At 34.9% G+C, this 15,889-nt stretch overlaps 1 protein-coding gene across 2 annotated transcripts; it reads right to left on the bottom strand.

Annotated features, from left to right (window-relative positions):
- Nucleotides 1–1,373: 1,373 nt before the first annotated feature.
- On the bottom strand, nt 1,374–4,398 carry LOC18111113 (uncharacterized protein At5g39570). Of its 2 annotated transcripts, none has more exons than XM_006389408.3 (2): nt 3,177–4,398; nt 1,374–1,795 (listed from the first exon to the last, which is right to left on the bottom strand). In XM_006389408.3, the coding sequence occupies exons 1-2, from the start codon at nt 4,350–4,352 to the stop codon at nt 1,724–1,726; spliced, it is 1,248 nt and encodes a 415-aa protein (XP_006389470.1). In that variant the 5' UTR covers nt 4,353–4,398; the 3' UTR covers nt 1,374–1,723. The 2 variants fall into 2 exon arrangements, with proteins under 2 accessions (XP_006389470.1, XP_052307990.1); XM_052452030.1 differs by lacking the exon at nt 1,374–1,795 and adding an exon at nt 2,501–2,558.
- Between the last annotated feature and the right edge of the window lie 11,491 nt (nt 4,399–15,889).

Genomic DNA, 15,889 nt, shown 5'->3' with positions numbered 1-15,889 from the left:
TTTGACAAGAAGAGCAAAACCATCCTTCTATTATTCTAGTTAACAGTGTCTCTAAATTTACAGCTATAGTGTTTTTCCAAACATGTAAGCTTTCATTAATTTATGATATCGAAAATTAATCAAGGGAAAGTCATCCTCCTTCAGCCAACAAGTAGTAAAATTGTTGTTTAATATGTGTATACTTTACAAAAGCTCTAATTTGATAATTATTTCTTTTTACCCCAATTAAAATAATTTTGTACCAACCAAAATAATTTTAATGAAGGGCGTGATGGATAAGGGTTTTTTTCCTTTAGAAATTTAACTCATTCAATTTTATTTAGTTGTATTTTTTGAAAGTATTAAAAAAACCTTATATTAGTTGTATTTCCAACACACCCTTCATTAAAATTATTTTGATGGGTGTGTAAATAGAAATTATTATCAAATTAAAGCTTTTTGATGGATCCACGTATTGAACAATAGTTTTGCTAATTTAAGATGTTTTGGTGCTAACTCTAATGGATTGGTCCAGTAGTTAAAACATGTATGCTTTCTTCTTCTTTTTCGAGATCAAACCTTCAGAATAGTATCTAAGAGAATTTATTAAGTTTTTTTAAATACACCAAGTTGATGTGGATCGTGTATCCTTGAGATCCTTTAAAGAAAAGGACTTAATCTTGATTAATATATAAGTTAGATCAAACCTTCTTTATGTGCATGTTCTTGGAAGCAATTCAAATGAAAGATCTGGGAAATAATTTTCTACCTAGTTAATTTTGAATTAAGAGCACAACTTTCATATTAATTGTGCTGCTTCCGGAATTACAGATTAGTTAAAAAGAATAACCCCAGTATAGTTGGTCCTTGTTTCATGAGGTACATACATCAGTTAAAAGTGTCATGGTTATACTCGGAGCTATCCCAATCGTCATCAATACGAATTGGATGCTGACCCTTGTCTTGCAGTTCAATTTACTAGGAATTTAGTTCAGCCATGAAATTTTTTAAAAGTTGAACCGTATTTTTGGAAGCCAATTATTGTTTCAACTTTTTATGCATGGCAACGAGTTCTAATCACCAAGCACCGAGGAAGCCTAGCCAGAATGCAATGGCCTAGCTTCTAAGAAATCAAACCATCCCACAAGAAACAAGCTATTTGTAAGCTATAAAATAGAACAAATTCAAGGGCTATACCGTTTCAATCTCTCCAGTTATATTCAAGTACAATATAACTAAAGTCTAATGTTGCCCCCGCCTCATGTAATGTAATCCCGATAGTGTCCCTTATGGTCAAGCCATACTGGGAGAAATTCCAGAAAGGAAATGGGATCCCATCTAGCCATCCCCATTCCAAATGTAACGCTAGAAAAATATTAAATCCACACCGTATCAGACCACATAATTTTCATTATCATAAAGCAAACCCTTAAGTTCGGGATTTTATTCAGAAGTACAACAGATTGCAGAGACTCAATGGAAGCCATCTATACTGGGAGAAATTCCAGAAAGCAAAGGGGGTCCCATTTAGCCATCCCCATTCCAAATGTAACGCTAGTGAAGGATTAAATCACCATATCAGACCACATAATTTTCATTATCATAAAGCTTAGATTAAAGAACACACCACAAACCCTTTAAGTTCGGGATTTTATTCAGAAGTACAACAGATTGCAGAGATATGACAGAACCCTTTATTTAGTAGCAGCTAATGGTGCCATAAATCCCATTAACAGTTGATTGATCACTCATCATCATAATTCTTTCGGTGGTGGCGGTGCTTCTTCTCCGCATCATCATCAGAATTGTCATCTCCCTGCCAATTTCAACAATATGATTAAGATAATGACAGATACCAGAAAAGAAAGGCAAATTTCTATGCACGACTTTGTTGATAGCAGTTCTATTTCACAGAGAGATGGGCACTCAAACATTGTATTCTTCTCGAGGTAAACTAGAAATGGAAATTTTGATTATTTGTCTTCCCTAAGACCCCCAAGAAGACAAGCATATAGTAATTTCATAATGAAACTTAAAAAGTTAAGATCCTCAATGCAATAAACAATGAATTAATCATGTAAGATACCAGAGTTGTGACTGTTCAGTACTCCTAATTTTAAACAGGTGATGCTGGAAATATCTATGTGTTGGGCATTTCGATCATCAATTCCAAACTAGAAGGTCCAGGACTTGAAGCAAACAATAAGTGAAATTTTTTGTAAAATGACTAGACATCCTGTTGCAATTCATTACATATTCTCATCACCAGTAAAACATTATAGAGAGTAACAAAACTAAGGAGTGGGTAGCAGCCTCACAGGGCAATAATTTATTCTATTTTTTTCTGCTTATATAGGATTACTGGAAAAATATAATAAAAAGGGAACTCATCCACGGAAATTGTGGCTAGAATATTTTGAGCTTGGCACCACAGGACTGAGCAAAATCTTTTGAGCTTGGCAAAAAAGATCAATGGACCAAAAAGTGGATTGCAGTGACAAACAAACAAACAAAAAAATACCATAAATCTTCTTGATGCAGTCATAGGATGCGCACGACCAAGCACCTTCTTAACTTTCCTGATGTATTGCTAACCAAGTAAGAACTTCTAACGTATATACTTAAAGCTGGAACATAAAGTCTGAGCAGCAACAAACAAAAACAGAAAAGCAAAACCATAAACTCCTTGGAGCATTTGTAGGATGTGCATACACTAAGCATTTACCAAGTTTTCCTGATGAAATTCTAAGAAATCCAGAATTCGCGAGTCCAAACAAGAAAACCACTTAAATTTGTTATACTAATTGAATTGGTAATTAAATGTTTTTCAAGCCAAGCCGCCGGTTTGAAGTTTAAATTTATTCTCAACTTAAACTAAACTTTCAGAAACAACCCACTAAACTAATGCAAACATGTCCTACTTATGAGCATAATCATATCCTGCCTGTGGGACCGAAGTCAAGTGCAATACTTTTCCAGATCATTGTTTCTCCTAATTTTCGTCAATCCTTGTTTTAGATCACTAAGACATAAAGAGAGCTAAGCCAAAAATCTAACACAAGGCAGCAACTCAAAACATCATAAATGGAAATGCAACACAAAATCCTACATTACCAAGAAACAGAAAATGATCACACGTTGCATCAAAAACCATAAGCATAAAAAGTAAAAAGTCCGAGAATTTGAGAGAACCCTACATATTTCTTGCGGCCATAGCCCTCTTCACCACCATCACGATACTTATTATGACGATCCTCGTCGTCCTCATCACTACGACGACTCCCATAAGAAGGCCTCTCATACTCTCCTCCTTCCTCCTGTCTCGCATAACTAGACCTCTTAGGTGAATCATCTCCATAACTTGGCTTCTCATATTGGCTCCTTCCCCCATGCCCTTCTCCCTCTTCCCCATAACTCTCCTTCCTCCCGTACCGAGAACCATACTCTGACCCACTTCCTTCATTTTCGGATCCTGGCCTCCTCCCATACCCGGATCCGTATTCCACAGTCCCCCCTCCATATTCGCTGGGCTTCTCATACCCAGATCCATATTCAGTTTCGGATTTCCTACCATAACCCGACCCATACTCAGTTGGCTTCTCATATCCAGACCCATATTCAGAGTCCGGTCTCCTGCCATACCCAGATCCATATTCATCACTCTGTGGCTTCTCATACCCAGACCCGTACTCCGATTCTTTTCTGCGCCCATAACCAGTCCCATACTCGCTCGGCTTCTCATACCCACCAGACTCATATTCGCCCTCGGGTCTCCTTCCATACCCAGATCCATATTCCTCACTCTGTGGCCTCGCATTCCCAGACCCGTACTCTGATTCTTGTCTGCGCCCATCACCAGACCCGTACTCGCTTGGCCTCACATGCCCACCAGACTCATATTCACTTTCGGGTCTCCTTCCATACCCAGATCGATATTCTTCACTTTGAGGCTTGCCATACCCACCAGACCCATATTCAGATTCGGGTCTCCTTCCATATTCCTCATTGGCCGGCTTCACATAGCCATCAGACTCATACTCCAATCCGGGCCTATTCATTCCAGGCTGGAAACCGTATGCCGGTTGAGGTTCACCATAAGTGGATCCAGGTCGGGGCTTGGGACGAGCATAGCTGCTGTATTCAGTTTCAAGAGCTTCATCAGCGTAAGCAGATGGCTCAGAGTAAGAGGAGTAATTGGGGCGATCGTAGTCAATTTCACCGGAGGCTGAGCTGATTGGATAGCAGGTCTCATCAGACGGTGGGATTGGGCGACCGTACGTTAAGGCAATGTCGTATCCGCCACCGTATGGGGTGGGATCGTACTCATCGTAATCGTCGACCTGGTCATCATCACCTCGAGAAAAGAACGGCATCGTTTTTTTTTTTCTTTTCTGGTTTTGTCTGAATGAAGATCAGGGAGGGGGGGGGGGGGGGGTTATATTGTATTTTGGTGGTAAGGAAACGATGTCGCTTATGATGGGAATGCTTGCCACGAATTGAAATATGTGGTGGGGTATAATAATGGAAATCGAAAGGTATGCGGGTACGTGGATGTGTTAATTGGAGGTGTGGTCTTATCAGAGGTTCTGTCACAAAAACATTTATTGGGAGACGCGGTCGATACCCTGGGGCGACATATCCCGAGTCTATAGTCTATAGCCTTGCCCGAATCTCTTTTGATTCGGGGTGTGGTTTTATTATTATTTTTTTTTCTTTTTTTTTTTATCCAACGAGCTAACTAAGGTGTTTGTTACAAAATATTATGGATATTATTTATTTAAAAATATATTAAAATAATATTTTTTATAATAATACACTAAAATAATAAAAAAAACTAAAAAATATATGAATTTAAAATTAAAAAAATTTAAAATTTTCAAAAACATAATTAGATAATAATATTACCGTTTCAATTTTATTTTACCTCTCTTAAACCGTGGTTGTTTACAATTACATTATATAACATATCAAAACAACTAAAACATAAGGCATATTCATTAACACTTGCACATATTTTACTATTTATTATGATAATGGATTTATAGTTTAACTTTTTCTTAAAAAATCAATAATTTTTAAGTTGGTGATGTTTTTGGTCTTTTTGTCTGGCTCATGAATCATTTAATGTACATGTTTTTTTTCATAATTTTTTAAACAGATAAATGATTTAATTACTGTATTCTTAAAAAAAATTAAAGTTATTAACCAAGGGTATTTGAGTCTTTTTTTTAAAAAAATATAATAGAAAATCAACTTTTCCATTGCAATTAAGAAAAAATGAACCTTGGACCTAGGAAACTTTTGGTATTTTCAAACAGGTTTAATGGTTAATTTCAAAAACATTAAGGGTAATTTGATATTTTTATTCTGAATTATTATTTTTCTTAATCAATAAAATTGTTAGCGCGTGCTTACCACACGCTAGTGTGTAGGCGTTTGCGCCATTTGAGCAGCATGTGTAGCACCTCCTAGCGGCAGAACCAGCCTTTCCACCTTGTTGTTGGATGCTTCATCACGCCCTCTTCCTCCAAGTACAACACGTGTTGTCGATTGTAGGGCGGTTTGTCGGCGTGGTCCATTTCTTTTTTATACTCTTGTAACATACTCGAAATAAAACTATTTTCTATAGTAAAAACTTGTGATTTTTTTTTATCTATTAAAATTTCAACAGAGTTTCCTTTGTATTTATATGATACCAAGTTATCGACTATGAATCACCATTCTCAAAAAAACAAATTCATGCAATATCACATCAACATCATTTATACTTAAATTCATTTTCAGTACATCTTAGTACACACATCAACAATGTGATTTCTCTTTTATCAAAAACTTTACATAAATTTCTAACATTCAATTTAGTATATGAATATGAGAAATAAAAGCAAATGGAAATATTCAGTTTAGTATATTCATTTAGCATTATGAAAGGGATTAAACTTTAATAACAAAAAGAAACAGTATTAACATAAAACACAAGATAACATTACATTAAGTTTTAGTCTAACATATTGTATGTTTGATTATAAAATTATTTAATTACAACCAAAAGCAAAATTTTCACCTCATAATTCCTGATACAATCTAAGTAAGGTCATATTCAGATTTTGATGTAAAATTTTTTTTATTGTCCAGTTTTACGCTATTGAACATAACTTCAAATCCAACCGTTGGATCGAGCTGAAATTTGACATGAAAATTCCAGAGGTATTGGTTTATGTTGGGGTAAAGTTTCAGTTGAATTAGATTACGGGAAGAACATGTGATATAAGTCAGAATAGGATGCACGAATTTTATTATTTACTTCATTTTGACTTATGGACTTCCTATTTAGCAAGGATCCTTTTCCTACAAGGATGTGGCAGCTTGTTTTAGAAATCTACTAATTCTACAAAAATCTTTAATGGGTTGCAGCATAGTTTCCAAGTGTGGCAATGATTCATAAATGCTTCAGAATCCTTTTCTTACAAGGATTCCTTATTCATCCTAGCTACAATAAGGAAAAAAGACTTCAGAATTAATTCTACCTTCAGATCAGATTTTCTAGTCTATTTGGAAATTCTTAAGGGTGACAAATCAGATTCTAGCATATTTCAGATAGTAATTTTTGGATTTTTATTATTTTCTTCTTATATAGTCTTTGAGTTATTATTACTTATTTGGGTCAATTGTAAGTGGGCATCATATAATTCCACCTAAAGGGGTCCATTAGGGTTTATATAAGTCTAGAGTTAGTATAAATAAAGGCATAACCAGACATGCAAATTAGACAATTCAGATTAATAAAACTTCTTGTTTACCGCACTTGTTGTGTGTTGGTGGAATATTCTCCCTTCCTTGGTTCTCTAAAGAACTAAAATGACTTATCGAAGAACAACTGACTTCGTGGCATCATCTTATACTTCTTGTTCGTGAATCAATATTCGTTAGGTGGGGGTTTTCCATTTCCAATAGTGTTGCTGCCTTGGTACAAGTTATCTTTGTGTCACAGTTTTATCAAACCTGATTTACTTAGCTTTTCGGGAATTGGTGTCTTTACGTGTGGGTTGCGTGGCCACGTGATCACGAGGTTCGCATCAATTCCTAATACAACTACGATAGGATATATCATATATCAAAAGGTGGAGTTCAACCAAAGTTATTCCATGCAAAGTTGTGAAGCACCTGAATCAGACATTAGAATACATGAAATTAGCTAATGTAGCAACAATTAACAATTCCTATATATATATTATTTTGTTAGCTACAGCCCAAGGCTTATTTGGGCTTAATTAATACTTTGTTTTCAGTTAGGATCCAAGACTTGTTTGTATTAAGTTATGGGCTTTTTAGTTTAGGGTTTTGGGTTAGTTTTCAGTGGACCTCATATAAGTCCACATAAGGAGTCTAATATGGTTAATTTTCAAGAACTATTTAAACTCATGTAAGCCAAAATTTTGGCAGCTTTGATGATAATTACTTCTTAATTTTTCAGTTTTAATGTGTGAGAATGATTCTTGCATTCTTCAGTTCTTGAACGAACTGAATCTGACTTATCGAAGATTAACTGGCTTCGTGACGTCATTCTACTCAATCCAATAGTGTTGGTGCCTTGGGGCAGGTTTCCATTGTGTCACACTCCTATCAGACCTATTTCGGCTTTCCGAGATCAGATCTCAATCTTGATTGTGGGTTGCGTGACCACGTGATCACGAGGTTCGCATTACAAACTGACAGGTCTAGTTTTAAAATAATGATATGTCTAGTTATCCCGATCCTATTACCTAGGTTATAGGTTTTGTGGGTTTAATCAAAGTTGGTTTGTCCTTTATTACTTATGTTGTAGATATATCACACAACCTCGAGTTTCCTCGAGCCAAGCTTTGTTGTCTTCTTTTTATTCAATTACATGCTTCCAAATGTTTTTTTTCCTAGGTTATTGTGGTTATTATTTTTTTAAAAAATTGTATGTTCATTAGTGTTGCCAATTTTTTTTAATCTTTTTATTAAAATAAAATCGACTTATTTAACTCGGTTGGGGGTATGATTTAGTATTTATTCTTTTGAATTTTTTTTTTCCTTTTGTTATTTTTTCACATTTTAACCCTCTGATCAAAGAATTGTTCTTTCCCTCTAATATATTTCTAATTTTGATTTTCACCTTTATTTTTTAATTGATATTTTTCATTTTAGATCTTTTCATGTAATTGATTTGTTGAGGATTGGACTTCTTGGTTTTTCATTTTTGGTGTAATGACAAGTGTCACGAGCTTTAAAAGTTATATATCACATAGTTTTTAAACTCGACTCGAGGGTTGACTCAGGGCAAGTCCTAAGCCACAGGTCATGTGGGTTGATTTGAGTTAACCCAAGTCAGGTGGTTGACCTAAGTTCACCAGGGTCAACTTAATTTCTTTAATTTTTTTAAATGTAAAAGTGATATATCATTTTGGAAAAAAAAAAGAGAGATCAACGGGTTTTGACTAGGTTTTTCTAAGGCTTATTAGGTTGCAAGTCCACCATACCAAATCAATTTCCCCTTTTTTGATGAAACCTAACCTGACCCAGACATAGATCACCCAAGTCACGAGTAAAAATACTAGGTTTTATAGGTTCACCCGAGTTGGCTCGTCCCTTATTACTCGGGTTATATATTTATCACGCAACCTCGGGCTTATTTAAGCTGGGTTTTTTTTGTCTTTTTTTATCCAATTATGTAAGCACCTAGAAGTTGAGAATTTATAATAACTGGTAAATAAAAGAGAAATTTTTAAATGAAATTAAATGAATAAAATAGAAAGAAAGAAAGACATGAAAAAGTTTTAGTGTAAACCCCAGATGAAACTAATAACGTTACCGTGAGATGATACTAAACTTGAAAATGAAATAAAGGATGAAAATGCAAAATGGATATATTATGGAATAAGAAAATGGTCCTTAGGACTTAGTTTAGAAATTAATATGATCTATGCAAGGATGGCTTGAGAAATTTTGAATTTTTGGTGTAAAACCACCCACTGACAAGTTTTTCACTAACAAGTATAAGTCTCAATCCGACAGACAGATCAGGCTAAAATTTTACAAGAATTCTTCTAACATATTGTTCTATCTTTGAGTGTAATATTAAGACAATCAAAGTTCAGGAAAACTATAAGAAACCATCAGCAGTTGGGTAGAAAAGTAAAATAGAAACTCATTAATGTCATTTTCATAAATAAAGGAAAAAACTAGAAATTTCAGTTCCTTTTCCTTTATATACGGCTAGTCAGAGTTGTAAAGAGAGTGAGGAGGATAAAAGAAAAATCTGGAGAGTTCCATAATAAAAACTTTGAGAGAAACTAAAGATTTAGATAAGATAATGAGGGGATAATAATCTAAACACAAGGAAGCCCTATGGGGGCTGCCATAAGGGAACAATGTGAGAATTGTTACATTCATGATATCAATTATAAATTGTGCTATAATTGTATGCATGATTATGTGGATGATGATTTTAAAATGAGTTGAATTAATTATGCAATAAAGAGTTAAGTGATTGAATGGTCGTCTTAGAGGGATGAAATTGTGAAATTTTAGGGATTAGATGATTGTATGGAATCGTGTAAATTCAATGTGTTTGGCATGTAATAGACTTGAATTAGCCGAATAATGAATAGACAAGAAAAGAAAGCCTATTGTAATGAGGAAATTGATGCCGACTAAGATGAACGAAAAAGGGAAAGAATTTTGAAATTTCAGGAATTAATTGATAAATAATATGTGGACTATATATATATATATGGATGTGCTGGTAATGATTTTTGGAATTCAAAAGAATTTCTATGATTTTTATAAGTAATGAAACCCTTTGTGTACATTGAAATATTATGGAAATGAGAATATTATGGAAATTGAGTGTGAAATTGAAATAATGACTTTAGTTGTAGATGAATAAATGAGTGAAATTTATAAAATATATTACGATGAATTACGAGTATGTTTGGATACAATAATAACTGGTTGAAAACCTATCGATGCAGGAGAGATCATTGGGGTGGTACACTGGACTGGAGGAGCTGGACATAGATAGATTGCAGGTAGGTACTTAGTACTTGTAAATAACTATTTCAGAAAATTCTTTATTTTCCTTAAATGTGATTATGTCTTATGTAAAATATGACATTGTGTTGTTTGATCAGTATTTATTAAAAGAAAGATTTTTATATCTGGAATGACTGATAACCATGATGGGTTAGCTAGATTGATTGGCTTTAAGAGAGTATCGTGACACTTTTTATTCATCCAAGAAGGATGAATTAGAATATGACATAGATTAAATGACATAATGTAGTGGTGAATTATTTAAGGATTAAAATGAATAGATATAACTATGACAAGGTAAAGTCTTAGGAAAATCCTTTAAAAATTCAAAATTAATTGTTAATACTCTAGACTTGACAGATGAAATTTATCTTTATTTCAGGTACCTCACGAGTTCGTCAAGAGTAGCTATTAGTTGGTACTTTCTTGTTTAGAATTTAAATGGGCATTATATATGATGTTACATGAATAGTCTTTTGGTTGTAATTTTTGAATATTTCCTATGGATATGTAAGCTATGACGTGTAAAGGTTTAAATACCTACAACTAGTGACTGGTTATTGTAATGTACTGATTATGTCTTTTGGAATTATGTAAACTTAAAGTTTTAAGTGTTTATCATTAATGTTTTAGTATCTTCTATAAGAATCTTATATTAACGAATGTATATAAATGTTATAAGTTTTTCTATTATTGTGAATATGGAATTGATAAAGATTGGGAGTATTGTGTGACGATGAGAATGAATGAGTATGATCCAGAATGATTGGATCGTAATTTGAGATGAGGAGATGTGTTTGTTGTTGATAATAAAAGTGTTATGATTGTGTTTTTAAATTGTTATCCACACTTGGGATGGTCAAAATACAAAGGAGTTTCTACTAAAATTTCAGCAAAATCTTAAACAAGTTAAAGAATATGAAATTGTGTGTTACTTCAGTATCGATATTGGGGGTGTTACAAATTACATGCTTCCAGAAGTTTTTTCCAATGTTATCGCAGTTATTTAAAAAAAAATATTGTTTACCATCATTGCCAAATTTTCTTATCATCTCATTAAAATAAAACCAACTTATTCAACTCGGTCGGACTATAATTTGGTTGTTATTCATTTGATATATTTTTTGTTATTTTTTTTCAATTTAACTCTCTAATCAAAGAATTGTTCTTACCCTATCATTTATTTTTTATTTTGATTTTCACCCTCTTTCTTTTATGATGAGAATCAGCCCAACACCAAGCGTAATTATGCCAACGACGCATTGGAGATGCCAATTGAGCCAATTACAAGAGCTAGGGCAAAGAACCTTAAAGAAGCATTGAATGGGCTTGTTCAGAATATATGGAGCAAAATGGACCTAGAAGGGCTTGAGACATTTAAGGAGCATGAAGGACAACCTATAATTCATCTAATTTAGGTCCAAGAAAAGCCCAATTTGTGTGGAACAAGGGGCAGATGTGTCCGGCCCCATACCAGCCTTGTTAGGCTTGTTTTTTCCTAATAAGTCAACAATTTATTCTTCTAATTAAGGAAGGAAGTTGGCCAGATCTTATTCCTAAAAAGGGGAGGATTATTTCATGTTTTTCCTAACTTAGAAAGCAAAGTAATTAAATCAGTAACAAAGGAGGAAATTTGTTTTCTTATTTGTTCAAGTTAAACAAGGAAATCCAAGCTAACCAAGGACATCAAAGGGGGCAGCAACACAAATTTTCTAAATCAAATTTCTCCTAGTTTATTTGGAACTTCTTAAGGGTGACAAATCTGATTCTAGCATATTTAGGATGGTAATTTTCATATTTTTATTATTTTCTTCTTAGTCTTTGGGTTATTATTATTTATTTGGGTCAATTGTAAGTGGGCTTCATATAAGTCCACCTAAGGGGGGTTCATTAGGGTTTCTTTAAGTCTAGAGTCAGTATAAATAAAGGCATAACCAGACATGTAAGGTTATACAATTTCAGATCAATAAATTTCTTTGCCACACTTGTTGTGTGTTGGTGGGATAATCTCCCTTCCTAGGTTCTCTAAAGAACTGAAAACGACTTATCGAAGAACAACTAGCTTCGTGGCGTCATTCTTATACCTCTCGTTCGCGAATCCGTATTTGTTGGGTGGGGGTTTTCCATTTCCAATAGTGTTGGTGCCTTGGTATAAGTTATATTTATGTTACACTCCTATCAAACCTGATTTACTTGGCTTTCCAGGAATTGTTGTCTTTGCGTGTGGGTTGTGTGACCACATGATCACGAGGTTCGCATCATTTGGTATGAGAGCTTGGCTCCATTAATCAGGTTATATCCTTCTGAAATTTTTGTTTCTTGTTGATTCCGCAAAAATTCCTTAGTATCCAATTTTTTCTTCTCGAATTTGCGGCATATAAAAAAAATAATTTATTTCATTATGTTACTGTTCAAAATATATCAGTAGCATCAAAAACAAAAAAAACAAGAAAAGAGAAAAGCAAAAAAAAAATCGTTCAAAAAGACGTTTATTGGTTTCTGCCGTAGAAAACTAAACAAGTGAAAATTGGATCAAATCAAGTCAAACTTAGCTCAAATTGGATACACTGATTACTGGGGTCCTAATAGCATCACATATTAATTTTAGGGTCAATTAGATATACTTTTCTTTGGTTTTTGATTTTGGGTCTAATCAGGTCTAATTCATAATGTTTTTGCGTTAGTATATCAAACCTTATCTTAAATTGCTCAAACTTTATATTCTGTCTATTTGGGTTGATAGCGCACTATATCTGAAATTTTAGTTCAATTGGACATCATTTACTTTAGGTTCCAGATTCATACTTAACTCGTCGTAAACGAGTCTGTTTTGCATCAACTTTTGAAATTCGCTTTTTTTCTATTGTTTTCATTTCTTGCAGTATATTTTCAACATATCCAACATATTTGGGTGTTGTTTCATCATTTTTTCATTTCTTTTTTTTTCGAGTCTTCAGTTTCGTTCATATTTCAGATAGATTCGCTTGCTACTCGCGAGACTATCAATGCAGTTTTGTTTTGCTTGTTTTCTGGTTTTTATTGCTTCTTGAGTCATATTTACATATTCGGAATCCGCTGCTAAGTTGGTTCTACTTGGTGTTAGTTTCAGTTCTATAAGAACCGCAAGAAGATGAGACGAGAGGTCGCGTGTGAGGATATATTAAGAGTGTTTGAGCGAAACACGAGCGATGTGAGGATATTTGTTTTTACAACTAACTAATTTTTACAGGTATTATCATGTCAGATCAAAACAACACACCACCCCATCCCGATGGAGAACTTAAGTTCCAAATGCAAGCCATGACGCAGGTGATGGAGATGATGAGTTTTTTGATGGGGAACGTGTGTGACAGACTTGATAGGGTGGAGAAATGTGGTAACGATGCTGGTACAAGCACCCAAGACATGTGAGGAAGGGGTTGTATCGAAAGCAAACAGTGGCAGTAGGGCCGAAAGGCCAAGGTGGGCTGATTATGAGGATTTTGAGGAGGATGTTGATGATATTGGTGATGATGGTCTTAAGAATGAGACCATAAGCCATCGAGAAGGTTTTAAAAACCGAAGGGATTTTGGGAATAGAACTAGGGGCCAATTCGGCCAAAGGGGAAATAACAAACATGATGATTTAGAGGGTGATTTGGATGCTATCAAACTGAAAATACCTTCCTTTCAAGGTAAAAACGATCCCGAGGCGTATTTGGAGTGGGAGAAAAAGGTGGATTGGATTTTAGATTGCCATAGCTATTCGGAGGCGAAGAAAGTAAAATTGATAGTCATCGAATTCATGGATTACACACTGATTTGGTGGGATCAGAATGTGATTAGTAGAAGGAGGAGTAGAGAGAGGCCGGTAACGTCGTGGAAGGAGATGAAAGTGTTGATGAGAAGGTGATTTGTGCCTAACCACTATTATAGAGATTTGGATCTAAAATTGCAGGGTTTGAATCAGGGTTCTAGGTCCATGGACCAATATTTCAAGGAGATGGAGATCGCAATGATTCAGGCCAATGTGATTTCTAAATTTCTAAATGGATAGGGAAGTTACTATGGCTAGATTTCTAAATGGACTGAATAGGGACATTGCGAATGTTGTAGAATTACAACATTGTGTGGAATTGGAGGACATGGTCCATAAGGCAATGAAGGTGGAGAGGAAAATAAAGAGAAGGGGCAGTATGCATTTTCAGACCAATTCGACTTCATCTTCCTCAACATGGAGGCCCAATTTAAAGAGAGAGGGGGTTGTCCAACCAAAGCCTTATGCAAAGGTCGAACCACCTAATGCCAAAAAGGATGCTCAGAAGGATTGAAAAGGTAAATTTGAATCTCAACCTACTCGTGACAGAGATATTAAATGGGGAAAGGGCACATTGCATCTCAGTGTCCAAATTGAAGAGTTATGCTTACAAGAGACAATGGGGAGGTTGAATATGAAAGTGACAAATATGAAAGTGAAGAGATGCCACCTTTGGTGGATTGCAGTGATGAGGAGATTGTATATCCAATTGAGGGGGAGGCCTTGGATAAAAGACGTGCGTTGAACATCCAAATGAAAGAAGATGATGTAGATCAGCAACGGGAAAACATATTTCGCACTCGATGTCACATCCAAAACAAGGTATGTAGCATGATAATCAATGGAGGTAGTTGTGGTAATGTAGCTAGTGATACTCTTGTGAAGAAATTGAATATAAGTTGTGTTAAGTATCCTAGGCCTTATAGATTGCAATGGTTGAATGAATGTGGTGAAGTGAAGGTTACAAATCAAGTATTGATTGTGGTTGCTATTGGGAAGTATTTTGATGAGGTTATGTGTGATGTAGTCACTTACTTTTAGGGCGTACATGACAGTTTAATCGGAAGGCGATTCATGATGGATTTAGAAATAGGTTCACTATTATAAAGGATGGTAAAACCATCACTCTTGTACCTCTTTCTCCAAAACAAGTGTATGATGATCAAATGAAATTAAAAAGGGAATGTGAGGATGAGAAGAGTGGAAATTCACATGAGGATAATGGTGAGAAAAGACCATCATATTCGGCTAAACCTAAATCACTAATTAAACCGGTTAAGAGTGGAGGTAAAACCCGAGGAGTGAAGAAAGTAAGCTTGTGTGATGATAATAGTGTGGAAAAATTAAAGAAACAAACTAATTTTTATACAAAAGGAGCTCAAATCAGATCTAAGTTTTTCACTAAGAAGCCGATGATCTTACTTGTGTATAACTAGACTTATTTTAACACTAACGATCTTGATTCTGCTATTCCTAGTGTGGCTGTTTCTTTGATGAAGGAGTTTGATGATGTATTATTCCCTGAAGACATCCCTAATGGATTACCACCAATAAGGGGAATTGAACATTAAATTGATATTGTGCCCGGAGCTTCGATTCCTAACTGTCCAGCCTATAGAAGCAACCCCGAGGAGACGAAGGAGCTTCAAAGGCAAGTAGATGAGGTGATGATGAAGGGATACATTCGTGAGAGTATGAGGCCTTGTGTTGTGCCAGTGCTACTTATGCCTAAAAACAATGGAACATGGAGGATGTGTGTCGATTGTTGTGCCGTCAATAACATAATGGTAAAGTATCAACATCCTATTCCTAGGCTTGATGACATGCTAGATGATAACACATGGATAATGTATTTTCTCTAAGAGTGACTTAAAAAGTGGGTACCATCAGATTAGGATGAAAGAGGGTGATGAGTGGAAAACTGCATTTAAGACTAAGCATGGTTTCTATAAATGGTTAGTCAAGCCGTTTGGACTTACAAATGCGCCTAGTACATTTATGTGTTTAATGAATCATGTATTGCGTGTGTTTATAGGTAAGTTTGTTGTTGTATAT

The sequence above is a fragment of the Populus trichocarpa genome, chromosome 4, assembly GCF_000002775.5.
Source record: "Populus trichocarpa isolate Nisqually-1 chromosome 4, P.trichocarpa_v4.1, whole genome shotgun sequence".
Taxonomy (NCBI): domain Eukaryota; kingdom Viridiplantae; phylum Streptophyta; class Magnoliopsida; order Malpighiales; family Salicaceae; genus Populus; species Populus trichocarpa.
The sequence above is the reverse complement of the archived record's forward strand: the minus strand, read 5'-3'. Positions and strand labels throughout refer to the sequence as shown.